At 44.2% G+C, this 17526-nt stretch overlaps 1 protein-coding gene across 12 annotated transcripts in view; it reads right to left on the bottom strand.

Moving 5' to 3' along the window:
* Nucleotides 1–15209, bottom strand: part of LOC106583045 (uncharacterized) — a 63282-nt gene extending 48073 nt beyond the window's left edge. For 9 of the 12 annotated variants that reach the window (XM_014166806.3, XM_014166850.3, XM_014166822.3 and 6 more), the window contains exon 1: nucleotides 14854–15208. In XM_014166806.3, coding sequence (XP_014022281.3) covers nucleotides 14854–14920 — 67 coding nt within the window. In that variant the 5' untranslated portion in view covers nucleotides 14921–15208. Of the gene's footprint in view, nucleotides 1–1102; nucleotides 1194–14853 lie in introns of all 12 variants that reach the window. The other 3 variants (XM_014166812.3, XM_045704268.2, XM_014166879.3) reach the window with 2 other exon arrangements.
* Between the last annotated feature and the right edge of the window lie 2317 nt (nucleotides 15210–17526).

Genomic DNA, 17526 nt, shown 5'->3' with positions numbered 1-17526 from the left:
CCCCCCAAAAAAATATGCTACATTTCCCTACACTGCGCAACTACATTCAGTCATCATCAGTACAGATCACTCCTGTCACGTCTGAGATTTTAGGAGAAACTGAAAGATAACTTTGCAATGAGATTTGACAAGTTTAAGTCCCCACAGAGGTTGTGCTGTTTGTTATAGGGACCCGTTCTGTACTGATACGGGGGGAGAGAGACTTCTCCGCAAAAGCTAGTCAACTGAGACATGCCATGCATAAAAGGTTTCTATATGTGGGGGAAAAAACAACTAGACAAAGAAAATAACGAAATAATAAAGAAATGGAAAATAGAACAGAATATGATGCTGGTGAACTGAGATATGCCATTCATAAAAGGCTTCCTATGTGTAAACAAAAACGAAAGATGAAGCTATGTATGTAAAACGGACAGGAAAGTAGAAATGATTTAATGTGATGCAGGTCAACTGCGTTATAAGTACAAATGTGTTCCATTATTTAAACAATTTGATGCACTGAACAAGGCTAATCTTAAAGCACTTCAAATGAACTTGTAGCAACAAATGAATTTGAATAAAAGTGTTTTATAAGATTAGAATTGTGCTAGTGCATCGTTTTTTATACCAATCTTAGGAAGAGTAATCTCATGTAGAAAATATCTGCCCCCCTTGTAAAAAAACTTTTTCAAATCTGGCCCCTGTAAGAATATGGTTGAATAGCCCTGGTGTACAGTCCCCATCATCCACAACATGGGAGGCTAGTGAACCTGTGGGTCAATAGTACAACAGGACACTTGGTGGACAGTCAGAGGTTAAGTTCAAAGTGCTTTATAAACCAACAAACGACTACCACAACATTTGGGTCAAGATATTTCTGACAAGATGGCCACCACCACCAAATGATCTTTCTGATCGGTGCAGGGGGGAGAACACATTGAGGTGGCCTATAAGAACAGTACCAATTCCTTTAGCTGAACAGGGTCTAATATTAGCTGATGGGTCTGGTGACTGGGACTTTAAGAAGACCAAGAGAGCACAGAGCAGCCTGTCTGGGATATTTTGAGAGGAGAGGAAATGGCAGGATAGGAAGCAGCTATGGAGTTCAGAGCTAGTTTCTTACCATAGCCCTTCGCATTCAGCAACGACCTAGTCAGGGAAGTGGGGTACAGCTGTTTGGTGATATAATTAGGCCACGGCACCACGCCAAGTTACTGAGTGACAGAGATAGAGAAAGAGAGAGAGAATGAGGGGGTGGGAAGTGAGAATTAAGAAGAGGAAGGTTGGTAAATAGCTGATGTGTGCGTTTCAGGGCCCCTCGTGTTTTGAGAGTGAGGGGTCAGGCGGTCAGCTATTAGAGAGCATGTGGCTCTGGTATTCGGTCACTTCCTCTCTGTGTCCTTTTGGTTTGAAATTCTTGTGTAGCACCCTGTCGAGGCCTTACTACAGTGTTTGTCCAATGTTTTGGATGACACATTCATGAATGCATGAGCTCTTCAGACGATCGACATGTACAAACCTGGATGTATACAGCAATTACCCTTTCTTTATAGGGAACCACTCTGCCATAAATTAGCTGTTTGAATGAGATTGTATGTTACATTTAACTCAGCCACTCAATTTACTTCAAAGCACTTCGTTGTCATCTGCTATTAGCCTTTCATCACTATACCTGGAGCTTTGGAGTTACAGGTCCAATGATAAGTCTGGAACCATCTGAAACATCAATGGTCTCCTATTTCAGAAGGCTAGTATTATGTGGGGATGACCAAAGGGATTGAAGAGGCTACCGCAACTGCCAGGCCCTGTTAAAAGCGTGACTAATAACATATTTAACGGGGCTGTGAATGCGCATGAATACGCATACAACTTAACTCCTTAAGAGACCAAATTAACATCATAAGCCATGGGCGACAAAAAAACGATCACATTCATTTTAAAAGCAATGGTCTTGCTCCCGAATTAACATAAACAATGACTGGTTGTCGTTCTGGCAGCAGAATTCAGAGCAGAAAAAGGTTGAAAGGTAACTATTTCCCCCATTTTCAGTCTACACATTTATGTTTTTGTTTACCTTTGAGCGTGTCTGAGGCGGAACTCCACAAAAGTGTTATCAGCTAAATTTAACGACGCTTAGTCCCTTAAGTGTGGTCAAAAGTTCACAACAATAAACAGAAACTGCGTCTGATTAAATTCAGTCAAAAACACTTAAATATCCACACACAGCCTGATAAAATATTATGGAACATTACGAGTTTGCACAGTTTGAGTGCCGGTTTCCAGTGAGGTGGGCTGGAGGGCTACCTCCACTCCCCTGTGAGAAGTCAGTGTCTGAGGTAAGTGTGAGTGGTGTGATTTACACCAGCTGGGTGCTGTAGAGGGGACCATAGCTGACATGATGCTATCTCTATGTGTGGGGATTCGGAAGTTTGGCCCTGGTGAAGATATCTTTCCACTGAGCTCTCCTTCATCTCTTCTCCCCCATCTCGTTGGTTCTTATATACCTCTTCTCCACCCTCATCGAAACTCTTCCTCTGAGGGAGAAACACCACGCTGAAAACATACACATAGGCACACACACACACACATGCCCGCTAGCGCGCACGCACACACACAAACAGGGAGGCCCCTGCACCGGAAGAAAGAGAGAAATGCCACCCAAACATTGTTAGCATTGGAAGAACATTAGACTCTCTAGCGACACAGACTTGCCTGTTGTTTAAAGACCTGACTCCAAACACTACGAATCTGGCATGACTTCTGTCACTCTGTGGCCGCTCCCTCTCTTTTCTTCTTTCTCTCCCGTCCTCATTCAAAACCCACCTTGTCTGTGCATTTTGCTGAGCATGGCCTTTTTGAACATGTGGGAGAGGAGGGCTACTTCCTAACCCTATCCTTCTAAATCATCCTCCCTCCTGCATCAACAACATACCAGCATTACTAGGGCCCAGAGTTTTCCCTGCTTAGGTTGAGTGGTCTGGAAAACTCCTGTTCCTATACTACAAACTTAGAAGGGTAACCCTTTCCATTAGCATTCGAACAACGAGCCATACCTCTTAAATAGGAGAGCAAAGTAAAGCCTTCTCCTTATTCTGCTGATTTTATTTCCAAATTCTATAGGGGATTTAGGATTTGCCTAATCCTTTTAACCATGCAAATACTTTTTAATTCTTCCCAAAAAGTAAACCCGATTAATATGTTGGGAAACGGGGCATTTGATTGGCAACGTAATCTTGGGTAGAAGAACCATTCATATGGAATTAACTGGATTATACTGGATATAGAGCCTTCATCCTTCTGGTGGGTCTTCCTTCTGCACTGTAACCGGTAATAAATAAATGAGATGATAAAACAGAGGAGTGAAATGATAAATGAGATTATATAACGAACAAGACATTCTATTTGCTCGCCATCTCTCTCGTCCTCCCTCAAATCAAGAGATTGAAAATGGGCCCCCTTTTGAAATCTCACTCTGCGATAAAATTGAAATCTTCAGAGGATGAATTATTTCTGTGCTAGCCGGAAGCTCATCGACACACACAGCAGCAAAAACACGTCTTTTCTAGACCAGCTTTGATGTTGATGAAGCGAAAGAGCACTGACACAACTAGGCTATAGTAGGATGCACAGTCTACATCAAGGGGGGGTGGCAAAGTACGACCCGTGGACCCTAACCGGCCCGCCGGGCACTTCATTCCGGCCCGCTGGACATAAAAAAAAAATATATATATATATATATATAAACATTTAAAAATGCCTTAGGCCGCTGCGCCACTCGGGAGGCCCCATCAAATTCATTTAAACAAACAGAGCCTAAAAAATGCGTCCCTCCGTTGAATTTCAAAATCCTGATGTGGCCCTCGAGCCAAAAAGTTTGCCCGCCCCTGGTCTACATAGTCTCATCCACTCGCTGACTCATTCACAACTATGCAGGAATAATGTATGGTAACATCCATATGTCCAGTTGAAATGAAGTATTTTCTGAGGAAAGTTATGCGAAACAAGTTGATCCAACAATGACATTGTTAGAAGCTCAAGATGATCAGTAAGATGATCACATATTACCCAATATATCAAATCTGACAACTAAAATGTGTCTAGAATACCAATCTTAGGCTACATCTCTATACGACAGCAATGTTTACATTTGTGATCACCCTTACACATATATATTTTTTTTAATCAGGTGAAAAAAAACAACATGTTTTTCAGAAATGTGTGAAGTTTCAAATTTATATTTTTGTGGATTTTATTTTACCCAACATGTATATTTTTCACATTTTCACCCCTTTCAGCTACATCTGGTCTCCAGTCCAGGGCTGACCAGAACCAACCCTGTTTAGCTTCAGAAGGAAACCAGCAGTGGGATGCAGGGTGTTATGTTGCTGAAAGGAATGTACCACAACTTGCAACTAGAAAAAAGGCAGGAAAAGCAAAGGCCAGGGTAACATAACCAAAGATAAGTCAAATTGCAGGAAAGAGGGAGGTGTTTAATTTAGTTGCTCATAAATTATTTTTTTAAACTGAAATACAAAATGTTGCATCCATTTACAATTAATTTGCTCTCGCATTTAAAAAGTATTTCCTTGCTATACTATACAGTGTTTGTTTACATTTACTTTGTTTACAAACATTGGAGTTTTCTTACATGTGAAACTGAAAATTGGATTTTCACTTTCTCATGTGGAATTGCAAGTTCACATGTGAAAAACAATCACTTGTAAAAATCTAACTTGCAGTTTCACGTGAAAAACTTTTACATAAAAAATATCACTTTTTTACATGTGAACCTGCAAATTTGCCAAATCCGCCAAATCTTAGAAGCCATTGGTCTCCAGTCCATGAACCTCAATTTCCATCTTTCTCACGTTCATTCTGAAAAAGCTGAGTGGAAAAAGCCTGGAAAGTAGGGATGCACGATATATCGGTGAACATATCGGAATCGGACGATATTAGCTAAAAATGCCAATATCGGAATCGGCCCGATGTCTAGTTTAACGCCGATGTGAAAAACTGATGTCAATGCTGACCTGCATACCTATGTAACGTAGGTACCTGACGCCACGTAAAATGTTGCACTACACGTGCAACACAGCATTCCTAACCTAGCCTATAATGTTTGCTGTGTGGATTGAGCAGTCAACAAGTCGAGCAGTCATTTGAAAGAGTACAAACATTTCAGCGAGATAACTCAATGGTGAAATCCATTAACGCCAAGATAATGGAATTCATTGCCCTTGACAACCAACCGTTCTCTGTCGTGGGTGATGTTGGCTTTCGCGACTGGTCGAGCACCGGTACACATTAACGTTACCAAGTGTGCTATTTTTCAGATGTTGCCCTACCGGAGTAACACAGTAATAGCGTCCCTGCTGTTAGCTTCACGACATATTATGGAACGTTGTTTGGGGCTTTGTGTGTCAAAAAAGATACACGTCAAATAACACTATTTGACGCGTTAAATAAGCTTTTAATTTGACACATCAAATAACACAGTTCTATTATAGAATGTTGTGTGTTCTGAATTTGCACGTGCAAGCCAAGCACCACTACTACTATCAGTAGCACTGTCAAAGCTGTACAAAAAAGACTGCAAACAAGCAAACACCGGCCACGAACGATGTGTTTACAATACCGCGTTGGTAATGAAGCATTTTTTGATCGACCGCAACTTCTGGGGTAGCTAGCTAGCTTTAGCTTGATACCTAGCTAGCACCAATACAACCAGCCTGAAAACAATGACCAGTAGAAACTGCAGTCATTTTCACTACTCTTGGCAATGATTTTGGAATCCTGGTGAGTAACTATTAGCTAGGTAGCCACTTGTTGTTTGCCTATTTAAATTGAACTTCAGTTCATGAAAATAAATAGCTAGCCAGCTACTTAACCCTGTAGCCCAAAGCTAACGTTATAAGCAGCCAGCTAGCTTCATCTGGCTAGTGAGGCTCGACCTGACCGGGCTATGCGTTGTGAAGCTAGCCACAGTAAGTATTAGGCACAATAGTGGAATTTGCGGTTTGCATTCAAAAGTACCTATTTGAAAGTGATGCAGAAGGTCACAATTGGTGAAATCATGCCATATTTAGACTAGATAATGTTAAACAAGGTTGGAATGTGAAGCAATGAAATGGGGTATCAGTCTACACGGTGACACCCACAGAACACAACTGTGAAGAGTTTACGCAAACATTAGTGTTGTGTGTGGCTCAGTTGGTAGAGCATGGTGTTTGCAACGCCAGGGTTGTGTGTTCGATTCCCACGGGGGACCAGTACGCAGAAAAGAATGTATGAAATGTATGCATTCACTACTGTAAGTCGCTCTGGATAAGAGTGTCTGCTAAATGACTAAAATGTAAAATGTAGCTCTTATCATGGGACTGTGTGAAATCACCTCCCCAGTCAGCCTATTGTGTGTATTGACATTCATATTGCACTGTACAGCTTTACCTAAGGATTGGGGATCAATGAAATGGGGTATCAGTCTACTCAATACCCAATATATTTTTTCCCAACGTCCTCCTCAGAGTTATCAGACTACCAAAACATCCACACAGTATTGTTTTTCCTCAGGAATAGTGTTCAGTACACATAGTTTGACAATAAATGTGGCTCAATTCAGTTGTTTCAGAGTCCCGCAATAAGAGCTACGACGCTAATGTTCTCTGGGTGTCACTGAGTAGACCGATACCCCATATCATTGATCCACAATCCATAGGTAAGGCTGTACAGTGAAATAAGTATGCCCCCAATGCAATTTTAAAGCATAGTACATCCAGTGTGATTTCAACAGATTTTGGTCAAATTAACAAATTATTGTCATTTGCTGATTTTATCTAACAACATTCCAACCTCGTTTAGCATTATCTTTTAAATTATGGCATTATTCTACTATTTGTATTCATTTGCAGCAGTCAATTACATACTTTTATTTTGAAGGCTAACCGCAAAGTCCACTATTGTGGCTAATCCTCATTGTGGCTGGCGTCACATAGATGGGTCCGACCACCATTAATCAAATAAGAACTGTCTTATAAATTAGGGTTATTTTAGATGATGACACCTAGCTATATAGTTAGCTAGCTAACTATAGCTACTGAAACAGATCATGTTGTTTTGCTGTGTTTTTGGGGAAGAACATTGTTGGCATCCATGATGAGCTAGCTAGCTTTTTTTATGACCAGCACTGTAGGTGCGCCAGACAACTTTACCAGCATCAGAGCATACATATCGATGAATCTTTGTGACATATGAAATACGAGTGATAGGGTAATCAATGTGTAATAACTATGTAAAAAAAACATGAACACATTAAACTATTATGTGACGTGCAGTCCTATTCAGGTCCTGATTGGTCAACAAGCTTATTTGACACTATAACTGTCACGTCCTGACCAGTAGAGGGTGTAGTTGGGTCAGGACGTGGCAGAAGGGAGTAAGTGTTTTATTGTTTCATTTAATTTTGGCCGTGTGACTTCCAATCAAGCACAGCTGTAGAGGGTTGTGGTTGATTGGGAGTCACACATAAGTTGCCTACGTTTCCGTTGTGTGGTGTGGGTAATTGTGCTTGTCACTGTTGTTGCACCTGACAGGACTGTGTTGGCTGTCAGTTTTGTTGTTTTGTTAATTGCATAGTGTTCGTAACATTAAAAATGACGAACCCTAACTCCGCCGCATTTTGGTCCACTTCTTCCGTAGACAGCCGTTACAGAATTACCCACCAAACCAGGACCAAGCGGCGGAAGAGGAAGGAGCAGCAGGACTACTGCGTTATGGACAAATGGACATGGGAACAGATCCTGGACGGAGAGGGACCATGGACTCAGGCTGGGGATTATCGCCTCCCGCAGTGGGAGATTGAAGCGGCGAGAGCGGAGAGGCGATACTACGAGGAGAGAGAGCGCAACGAGCGCGAGAGGCAGCCCCAATATTTTTTTTGGGGGGGGCACACGGGACAGTCGGTGGAGCTGAGGTCGGAACCAGAGCCAGTCGGGATGACATTGGAGGTGAGCGAGGGCTATGAGACAGAGACTGTGACGGGGTTAATGGGAAAATTAGGAGAGAGAGAGATGAGAGAGCTGCTAGTGTGGTGCATAAAGTACGGCATTCGCCCTAATGAGCGTGTCGTGGGTATGATGTCACCTGAGGCAGCTCTCCATACTCGTCCTGAGGTGCGTGCTGGTTGTCTGGTAAAGACTGTGCCTGCGCCCAGAAACAGGCCTCCTCCATGTCTTCCCAGCCCTGCACATCCTGTACCTACGCCCAGAACCAAGCCTCCTGCATGTCTTCCTATCCTGGTCAAGCCCGTGCCTCCTCCACGGACCAGTCCTCCAGTGGGTCTCCCTATCCTGGTCAAACCCGTGTCTCCTCCACAGACCAGTCCTCCAGTGGGTCTCCCTATCCTGGTCAAGCCCGTGCCTCCTCCACGGACCAGTACTCCAGTGGGTCTCTCTATCCTGGTCAAGCCCGTGTCTCCTCCACGGACCAGTCCTCCAGTGGGTCTCCCCAGCCTGGTGAATCCTGAGTCGGAGCTGCCCGCCAGTCAACAGTCGTCGGAGCTGCCCGCCAGTCAACAGTCGTCAGAGCTGCCCGCCAGTCAACAGTCGTCAGAGCTGCCCGCCAGTCAACAGTCGTCAGAGCTGCCCGCCAGTCAACAGTCGCCAGAGAGGTCAGACTGCCCTGAACTGCCGGAGTGGCCAGACTGCCCTGAACTGCCGGAGTGGCCAGACTGCCCTGAACTGCCGGAGTGGCCAGACTGCCCTGAACTGCCGGAGTGGCCAGACTGCCCTGAACTGCCGGAGTGGCCGGACTGCCCTGTCCTGCCAGAGTGGCCGGACTGCCCTGTCCTGCCGGACTGGCCGGACTGCCCTGTTCTGCCGGAGTGGCCGGACTGCCCTGTTCTGCCGGAGTGGCCGGACTGCCCTGTTCTGCCGGAGTGGCCGGACTGCCCTGTTCTGCCAGAGTGGCCAGACTGCCCGGTTCTGCCAGAGGTGCCCGCCTGCCCTGATCTGCCAGGGTGCCCGGCCTGTCAGGATCAGCCCGAGTGGTCCTCCTGCCCTCCGGTCCAGCCCGAGTGGTCCTCCTGCCCTCCGGTCCAGCCCGAGTGGTCCTCCTGCCTTCCGGCCCAGCCCGAGTGGCCCGCATGCCTTCCGGCCCAGCCCGAGTGGCCCGCATGCCTTCCGGCCCAGCCCGAGTGGCCCGCATGCCTTCCGGCCCAGCCCGAGTGGCCCGCATGCCTTCCGGCCCAGCCCGAGTGGCCCGCATGCCTTCCGGCCCAGCCCGAGTGGCCCGCATGCCTTCCGGCCCAGCCCGAGTGGCCCGCATGCCTTCCGACCCAGCCCGAGTGGTCCGTCTGCCAGGGTCAGCCCGAGTGGCCCGTCTGCCCGGCGCAGCGATCGGCGCCAACAGAGTGGGCGACGCCGAAGGTGGAGCGAGGTCCACGTCCTGCACCTGAGCCACCTCCAGGATAGGTGGGTTGGGGAGGGAGGGTGTAGCACAGTGCCGTCGGTGACGGCAGCCACCCTCCCTTCCCTCCCTTATTGTTTAGGTGTTCCTTTTTGTTGGGGATTTTTTTTGTGTTTTCCTTTTTTTAGGTGCATCCCGGGGTCTGCACCTTGAGGGGGGGTACTGTCACGTCCTGACCAGTAGAGGGTGTAGTTGGGTCAGGACGTGGCAGAAGGGAGTAAGTGTTTTATTGTTTCATTTAATTTTGGCCGTGTGACTTCCAATCAAGCACAGCTGTAGAGGGTTGTGGTTGATTGGGAGTCACACATAAGTTGCCTACGTTTCCGTTGTGTGGTGTGGGTAATTGTGCTTGTCACTGTTGTTGCACCTGACAGGACTGTGTTGGCTGTCAGTTTTGTTGTTTTGTTAATTGCATAGTGTTCGTAACATTAAAAATGACGAACCCTAACTCCGCCGCATTTTGGTCCACTTCTTCCGTAGACAGCCGTTACAATAACACTATTTGGCGTGTATCTTTTTTGACACGCAAAGACCCAAACGCCGTTCCAGAGAAATCCTCGTTGAGAATGAAATGACTGAAAAAATGAACAACGAAACAGCACAGCACATAAATGAAAGAAATAGGTTTGATTATGTTTTACAGGTAATGGGGACATACGTAAATGTCACGGCCCCTCCTCTGCAGTGCAGGGGCGGTTCCTCCTGCAGGCAGAGGAGGGTCGTTAGTGATTTGAGCCACCTGGGCTCAGGGTATTTAAAATGCTTCACTAACCACTCTTCTCTCTCTCTCTGCTCCTCCAGGTATGAACCTGTTTTGTTTGTTCCTTTGTAGTTTTACGTAGTTTCCACTCAGTCATATTCACACACACAGATTCATGCATTCCTGCACTTTATATACACCCTACATTATGACATTTCCACACCTCATTATTTTTTCTTTGTTTAAAGTTAATACTTTGTGGTTTATAATAAATAACCTTTTTGATTGGCCTATACTTGTTGTTCGTGTCCCCTCATTTTTGCCACAGGCTATGAGCCGGCCTGTGACACAACCAAATAACTTTTTGGTCAGTGTGGTGTTTGTGTGTGTGTAACCTTTATTTAACTAGGCAAGTCAGTTAAGAACAAATTCTTATTTACAATGACAGTCTACCGGGGAACAGTGGGTTAACTGGCTTGTTCAGGGGCAGAACGACAGATTTTTACCTTGTCAGCTCGGGGACTCAATCCAGCAACCTTTCGCTTACTGGCCCAATGCTCTAACCACTAGGCTACCTGCCGCCCCAATGAATGCTTAAAAGGCCGCAAAAATGTTAAATATTGGTTATCGGTATCGTTTTTTTGTCAAGGAAAATATTGGATATCGATATCAGGCAAAAATGTCATATCGGTGCATCAGTACTAGAAAGTGTGTCAACGTGAGACTCGTAGCCCACCAATCTCTAACTAATTCACAAATATACTCAATAATGCAGCTTTGTCTCCAGAAAACTGGACACTGGCTTCACAATTCACATATTCTCCTAATTACGTAAGAGCAGCTCCTGCAGCTGAAGCTGTGCCTGCGTAGCTAGCTGAGTAATCCTGTTCACTGCAGGCCTGATAGCCTGGTACTTGGGCTCCCTGACGGGGTTACACAATACAAAAAATCCTGTCAGACGCTACGATTTGTTTCCCTGTCAGTCTGCTAAGACTCTTCATCCTCCAGGATGACGAGCGTGTTTGTACAAACTAGGGTTAGTAACAGTAGGCTACAACATGGAACTCAGTGAACAAGCTATAACGCTTTAGGCAGGAAGACACGATCGCTCAGCTAGGCTCAAATATCTCCACAACAATGCAAGTACAGTCACAGCAATATTTGCTATTGATTAATGAGGCAACTTACATGTATAGTGCCATTTGGAATAAACGCACAACAAACAGTATTGACCTTGAAGTTTATTGATCTGTTGGTTAGATCTATTGAGCATTACAGTGCATCAGCAAGTGCGTGACCCAATATTACACACGTTGTTAAGATTTAAAGTAGGCCTAAACTGTGATACTATGGCCGACCCTCAATCAGTTTATAGGCAGTTACCATTAGCTGTGCAGTTACACACTTGACATTTACAGTAAATATCAGAACATGCCAGTACGAATCACATCAGTATTCACGTGATCTGCCTCCAGAGTTCACACGTCAAGATGGCTTCCCTTCACTTTGCTCCTCACAGGTACCTGACAAGTTATTCAGAAGGCCTGAATTCTATATGATATATCCTGTACTGTCTGTGACGTCTACAGTAACCATTTCAGACAAGTGTTATTTTTATAGTCCTCTCTGATGGGTAGAGCATACTCCGTGTGTGTGTCTGTGTGTGTGTGTGTGTGTGTGTGTGTGTGTGTGTGTGTGTGTGTGTGTGTGTGTGTGTGTGTGTGTGTGTGTGTGTGTGTGTGTGTGTGTGTACATGTGTGTACATGTGTGTACATGTGCTCGTGCGTACGCGTGCGTACACGTGAGTGCATTCGCGTGCATTTGTGTGTGTGTGTGTGTGTCATGGTTAGAGTGCACTAGCAATGGTGTAGCTAGCCTCGAAAAAGAAAGAAAGCTCTTGATTCCAGTCAGCCTGCCTCAGATTTGCAGGTTAACAACAGAGAACAGATTAGAGAGAAAGACCAAATGGTTGCCGACTCCAAGGGCATGGAACGAGTGGTGGACTGGCGGTGCAGAGAGAAGGAGAGCTCAGCGGGGCGAGTGCCTGAATGCAAATCTAGCCTGCGTCCCAAATATTCCCCATAGTACCCTAATTTTGACCAGAGCCCTATAGTGCACTACATAGGAAATAGGGTGCCATTTGGGACACAACCCTAAAGAAAATAAGGATTAGAACATTAAAATATTGATTGAGTGTTCTACTGAAGTTGGGGAAAATCCCTTCTATAAATGTTCTCACACGACAACAGAGTTCGGCTAGGGCTTGACAGCTCACCCTTCATGCTTGAGGAATGTGACGATGAAGACTGGCTAAGATCTTTAACAGGACCAGTCAGTCAGTGGGCATGAGTCGTCACTTTGTTACATTTTTAGCTCATGTAACATGTTCCTCGTGAATCATTCCAGACAGCTTCAGAAACAGCTTCTGCTCATTGTCAAGGGGCGGAGATCATAGAAGAAGAATTCTGTAGGCTACAATGCACATAATGAGGATGGCGCGTTTCCTGGACACGGCCTTCAGTGACATAGCCCGGTTCCAGATTGGTGTGTGCTGTAGCCAACTCCCATTGTCACTGTCATCCAATGACCATATGAGGTTGGCAAGACCACACAAGCAGATCTGACACCAGGCTATCAATGACATAGCTGCTAGATAGATACAGCAGAGTCTAGTCAAGGTTTCCACGGTCAACAGGGTGGAGCTCCATTCTTATGAATCTCAGCCAAAACAAGTAACAACCCACCCATCCAGCAGCCCACAGGAAGTAGGAAGGAAGCTCTTGGTTGGACACTGTTGTCCATGGTGTGTGTGTTTGTCCTACTAACAGAGCAGGGTAATAGATCAATGCAATCGTTCTAGCTCTTTGACAACCTCAGCTCTAACCAGTGAACACCACCTCACCTGCATTATGACACAACTACCTCCTCTCATGAATTGCCTGAGAATCTGGGTAATTCCATCTTCCTTCTGGGGAGGTTTCGTTTTGAGGATCTTAGCAATCCGCCCCCAGCTGCTTTATTCTTTACTGGGAGTGTTATTACTCACACAGAGATAATTGGCCGACAGGCTAATTGCACAAAATAGGGCCTGGTGATTATCAGGTATGGCTGATTCAGAGAGAAAGTGCATTGTCCTCTATTTCACAATAAACCTATATTCATGTATTCAAATGGAGCTGCTTATCTGGCTGTGTGAAATGGAACATTAAAATAGCCTCTGATGCTCTCTTAACTGGATGACATCAATGGCTGTGCTCTGGTCTTCAGTCTAAAAGTCCTTCACTCACTCATAATTATACTTCATAATAGTCCTTATGCATTATGATGACACATGAAAAGCCATAGAGGCGAGGAGGCATTTCCCGAAACAATACGACAATCCTCTGATCATCTCTCATCTGACAAATACAGGGTTATGTTGTGTGTGTGTGTGTGTGTGTGTGTGTGTGTGTGTGTGTGTGTGTGTGTGTGTGTGTGTGTGTGTGTGTGTGTGTGTGCCCGAAGGGAATGCACAACTGCACTCATACTCCTGCCACATCCGTTTTGACCGGTCACTGTTAAACACTCTTATGCAAAAGTCCACTGACAGAATGATAGCATACTGCTTATAAAATCCAGTGGATAACTTTGTCCTTGAACACTAGCTCTCCAGGACAACAAAGTCACCGATTGTAATTTGCACATTTAAAATCATAGCACTTGAAGAGTAAATCAATCAATCTGGCCAGATGATTAAGTTGGCCCCTGCCTGCACTTTGGCTCTGGACTTCTGATTAAAGGGCATGTGATCTCAGTAGGCTAAATCACAGTACTCATGTGTATTAATTTACAGATCAGAAGGCACCTGGATTAAAGATACATGAACCATGAATCCCTGCATTAGAACTGGGCTAGTCAAGATCAAATGGCACAGAACAGAAGCCGTTCGTTATCCGGTTGATGGGTGCTCATATGATAAGCCGGTTGAGGGGAAAACGGAACGGATGCCAGACCGGTGACCTCATAATGTAAACATGGGGAGGGGGTTGGGGACAGCGATTACCTCATCAAGCGCGCTGTATTAATTATTAATCATTTAGTTTCGATCGAATGGACAGTGTTAGGGTAAGGCTGTTAGAGACACTAGTCATACATTTGTTGTGAAACCTGTTGAGGAAAATCCAATGATTTAAACCCAGCATATTCTCATGTGTTGTTGTTGTCATACGGATTAGAGAAGAATTAGTAGACTAGGCTGTATTGTGGAAATAGACTAGGCTGTATTATGGAGCCTTTTTGGACGGAAGTCAATCCGGACTAGCCTATGCTATTATGAATTGTTTGTGAATGTGGTGAATGTATAGCTCTGCTTCCTCTAGTTGCTTCCTTTTGACTAGGCTAATAATCAACATTTAGACAAATCCTCGACATGTGTTGTTACACGTTTATAGAGTGGAAATATCCCTTATTAGACTACTCCACACATAGCCTAACAATGATACAGATGAAAAGATATTAAGCTCGTTCGATCTCAAACAATGTCGCATTCACACGCACAGCGACCGCGCAAATGACCGGTATGAAGATCATTCGATTATTAAAAAAAAGTTTTGTCGGGAGATACGTGAGAAAGGCCACCAGAAAATCCTCGAATTCATTGACAGGTCGAACCACAAAACGTTTCAACGTGCGTGAAATTTACACGAGGTTCAATAAAATAATAGGTAACTTACATATTGCTTCAGGCAACGCATTTCCCACCAAATCGGTGTCGAGGTCTTTGCTTTGCATTTTATTCATTCAAATCATGCGCTTTTGGGCTCGTCCTCTCCCGACCGTATGTATACTCATTCCTCAGACAGAAGGGAAACTTGGTTGAGTCACTCTAGTTGCTCACCAGCGCGCGCAGTCGACCCCTATTTCCAAATGGAGAACGCTGGAAACGCACGGGTAGGTAGAACAACAATGTGTTTGGTTGGAAACTATTTGGGCTGCAATACCATCAACGTTCCTAAATTGTCAGGATCAGAAAGATACAGAGGGGGAGGAGAGAGGGGAAATAAGTCAAACCCACACAACAGCTGACCGTATGTTCATTGTACGGACAGTCAGATGCTGGCCTCCGGATCGGACTGTTCCATAGTCAGTAGGGGTGTGAATATGTTATGGAGCACGTTTATTTTCAATATTTATACCGCATTATATAATTCACAACGAATAACATATATTTGTAGTATTATGTTGTAATGACTTATATTTGACTATGTACATGTTTAAACGTGTTTAATCAAATACTTCACATATGATACAAATGTATACCCCTTTCATTCCAAATGAAGCCAGCCGTCTATAAAAGAATACAACCTCTGGTCCATTCCAGTGTAAAGTAATTCAATGCTTTTCATGTGTTGAATGCCTGACCACTTGCTTCAACGATGCTTCAACGACCCAAACAACATTGAAAACAAATGTTTTCAAAGCCATTTTTTAGAAGTCACATATGGTAGCCTAATTATTAGTGCATCACTAGCCTACCAGGTGATGCACACTGACTAACAAAAAAACACACAAACTATCACATACACACACACACCTCATACTCACATGCACAGCCATCACTGCTGTCCCATGTCATATAGAGCGACATTGAACCACTGGTCACTTCTCGTTTTAACACTGAGTATTTATAAACTGTATTTGCGACATCACTCATTCTAATATTTATACTACTGTACTTTGTATTCAGCTACATTGTTTATACAGACCACATATGTATTAATGTAATGGATTATTGACATAGCTCACTCTAATATAGCCTAGGAGGAGTATTTCTGTCTGTATTAAAGCCCTTTAATGGGGAAATCTCATTCCGATTGGCTGGGTCTGTCTCCCCAGTGGGTGGGCCTGGCTCCCACATGGGTGGGCCCATGCCCAGTCATGTGAAATTCATATATTAGGGCCTAATGAATTTATTTCAATTGACTGATTTCCATCTATGAACTGTAACTCAGTAAAATCTTTGCAATTGTTGCATGTTGCATTTATATTTTTGTTCAGTATATTTTGGCACACTTATTGTCCTGCTATTGACCACGAAAAAAGTAAAACCTAAAGTATAATTCACTCTCCAGAAGTGTTTAAATATTATTATCTCTCTCCAGGGGCGCAACTTTGGTTTTAGAAGTGGGGAGGACATTCAATTTTTTATCCAGTCGGATAAACACTCCAAACAGACTACCCGACCGCTCAGAGGCATCCGCATCGGCCTAAAGCACACCATTGCCTCGTTGGCACACCATCACATTCCAATTATAAAACTGTGGGGGACAAAAATGCAATTTCAGAATGTGGGGGGGACATGCCCCCCTCCCCCCACCATCCTCGTCCCCAGTGAAAGTTGCGCCCCCGTCTCTGGCAGAAATTAAAATGAGACTGCTGTCTAAATTCAGTTGTTACTTTATGTTGGCATGGCCAAAAGTCAGGCCAAGGTTTTGCCCTATGATTAATGCCTTAGTCTTGGTCTGCACAATTTCAAAACAACATCAAGACACCAGAGTGACAACACTCTCTGTGACTACACGTTTGTAGAAGTTTGTGAAAGACCCCACAAGTTCAAGGCCATCATCAATGGAAACTGACCATATAAAATGCAACATTGTACCATGTGAGAATGATATTCTCTGAACACATGTGTTGTTCAAAACGCTCATGTGTGCATCTCAGGTAGGCCTAGACTGACCCTAGTCCCTAGGAATTATGATACCAACATGCACAACCTAAATCTCTTGACCTTTGACTCAGGAGTGGGATATACACTCACTTTAATTAGGATTCTCATCACAGTGTGTAAAAGATGCTGATTCCGTCGACCGTTCCAGTCTGATGGATTAGAAATTTGCTGGGGATTTGGACTGTGAGGGCACATGCAGTGAAAACAAGAGAAGAGGGTGCACAACGGCACAATTATTGGCACATGGTTTGGCATACCAAACACAATAATTGGCATGAAACATGCTTCTCCTTTATAGTAAAATAATGGAACATTTCAGCGAATGATATGATAAAGTTATCCTGCGTACATTGCTACGATATATAATGTTCTTTGTAGAGAGACAACTCTAGTCAGTGTTCTTGTGTGTGAATCAGATTTTTTTGTTGTTGCTGTGATGGTTCTGATTTATATCAGGACTTGTTAAACAAGCCATGTTCCACCCAAGATAAGAGTTTACTGCAATGTTTGTGCTTACAGAAACACCATGCCAATCTGTGCCAAAACAATGCTGGAGAAGTATAACAAAATGAAACGTCTTCACAATTCTTTAGTATGTTCTAATACAGTATTCCAATAATATTTGTTATGCAGTCTAATGGGGCTTACAAGGTAATTTAGCAAACGGCGACTGCAT

Source organism: Salmo salar, chromosome 02, assembly GCF_965601325.2.
Source record: "Salmo salar chromosome 02, fSalSal1, whole genome shotgun sequence".
Taxonomy (NCBI): Eukaryota; Metazoa; Chordata; class Actinopteri; order Salmoniformes; family Salmonidae; genus Salmo; species Salmo salar.
The sequence above is the reverse complement of the archived record's forward strand: the minus strand, read 5'-3'. Positions and strand labels throughout refer to the sequence as shown.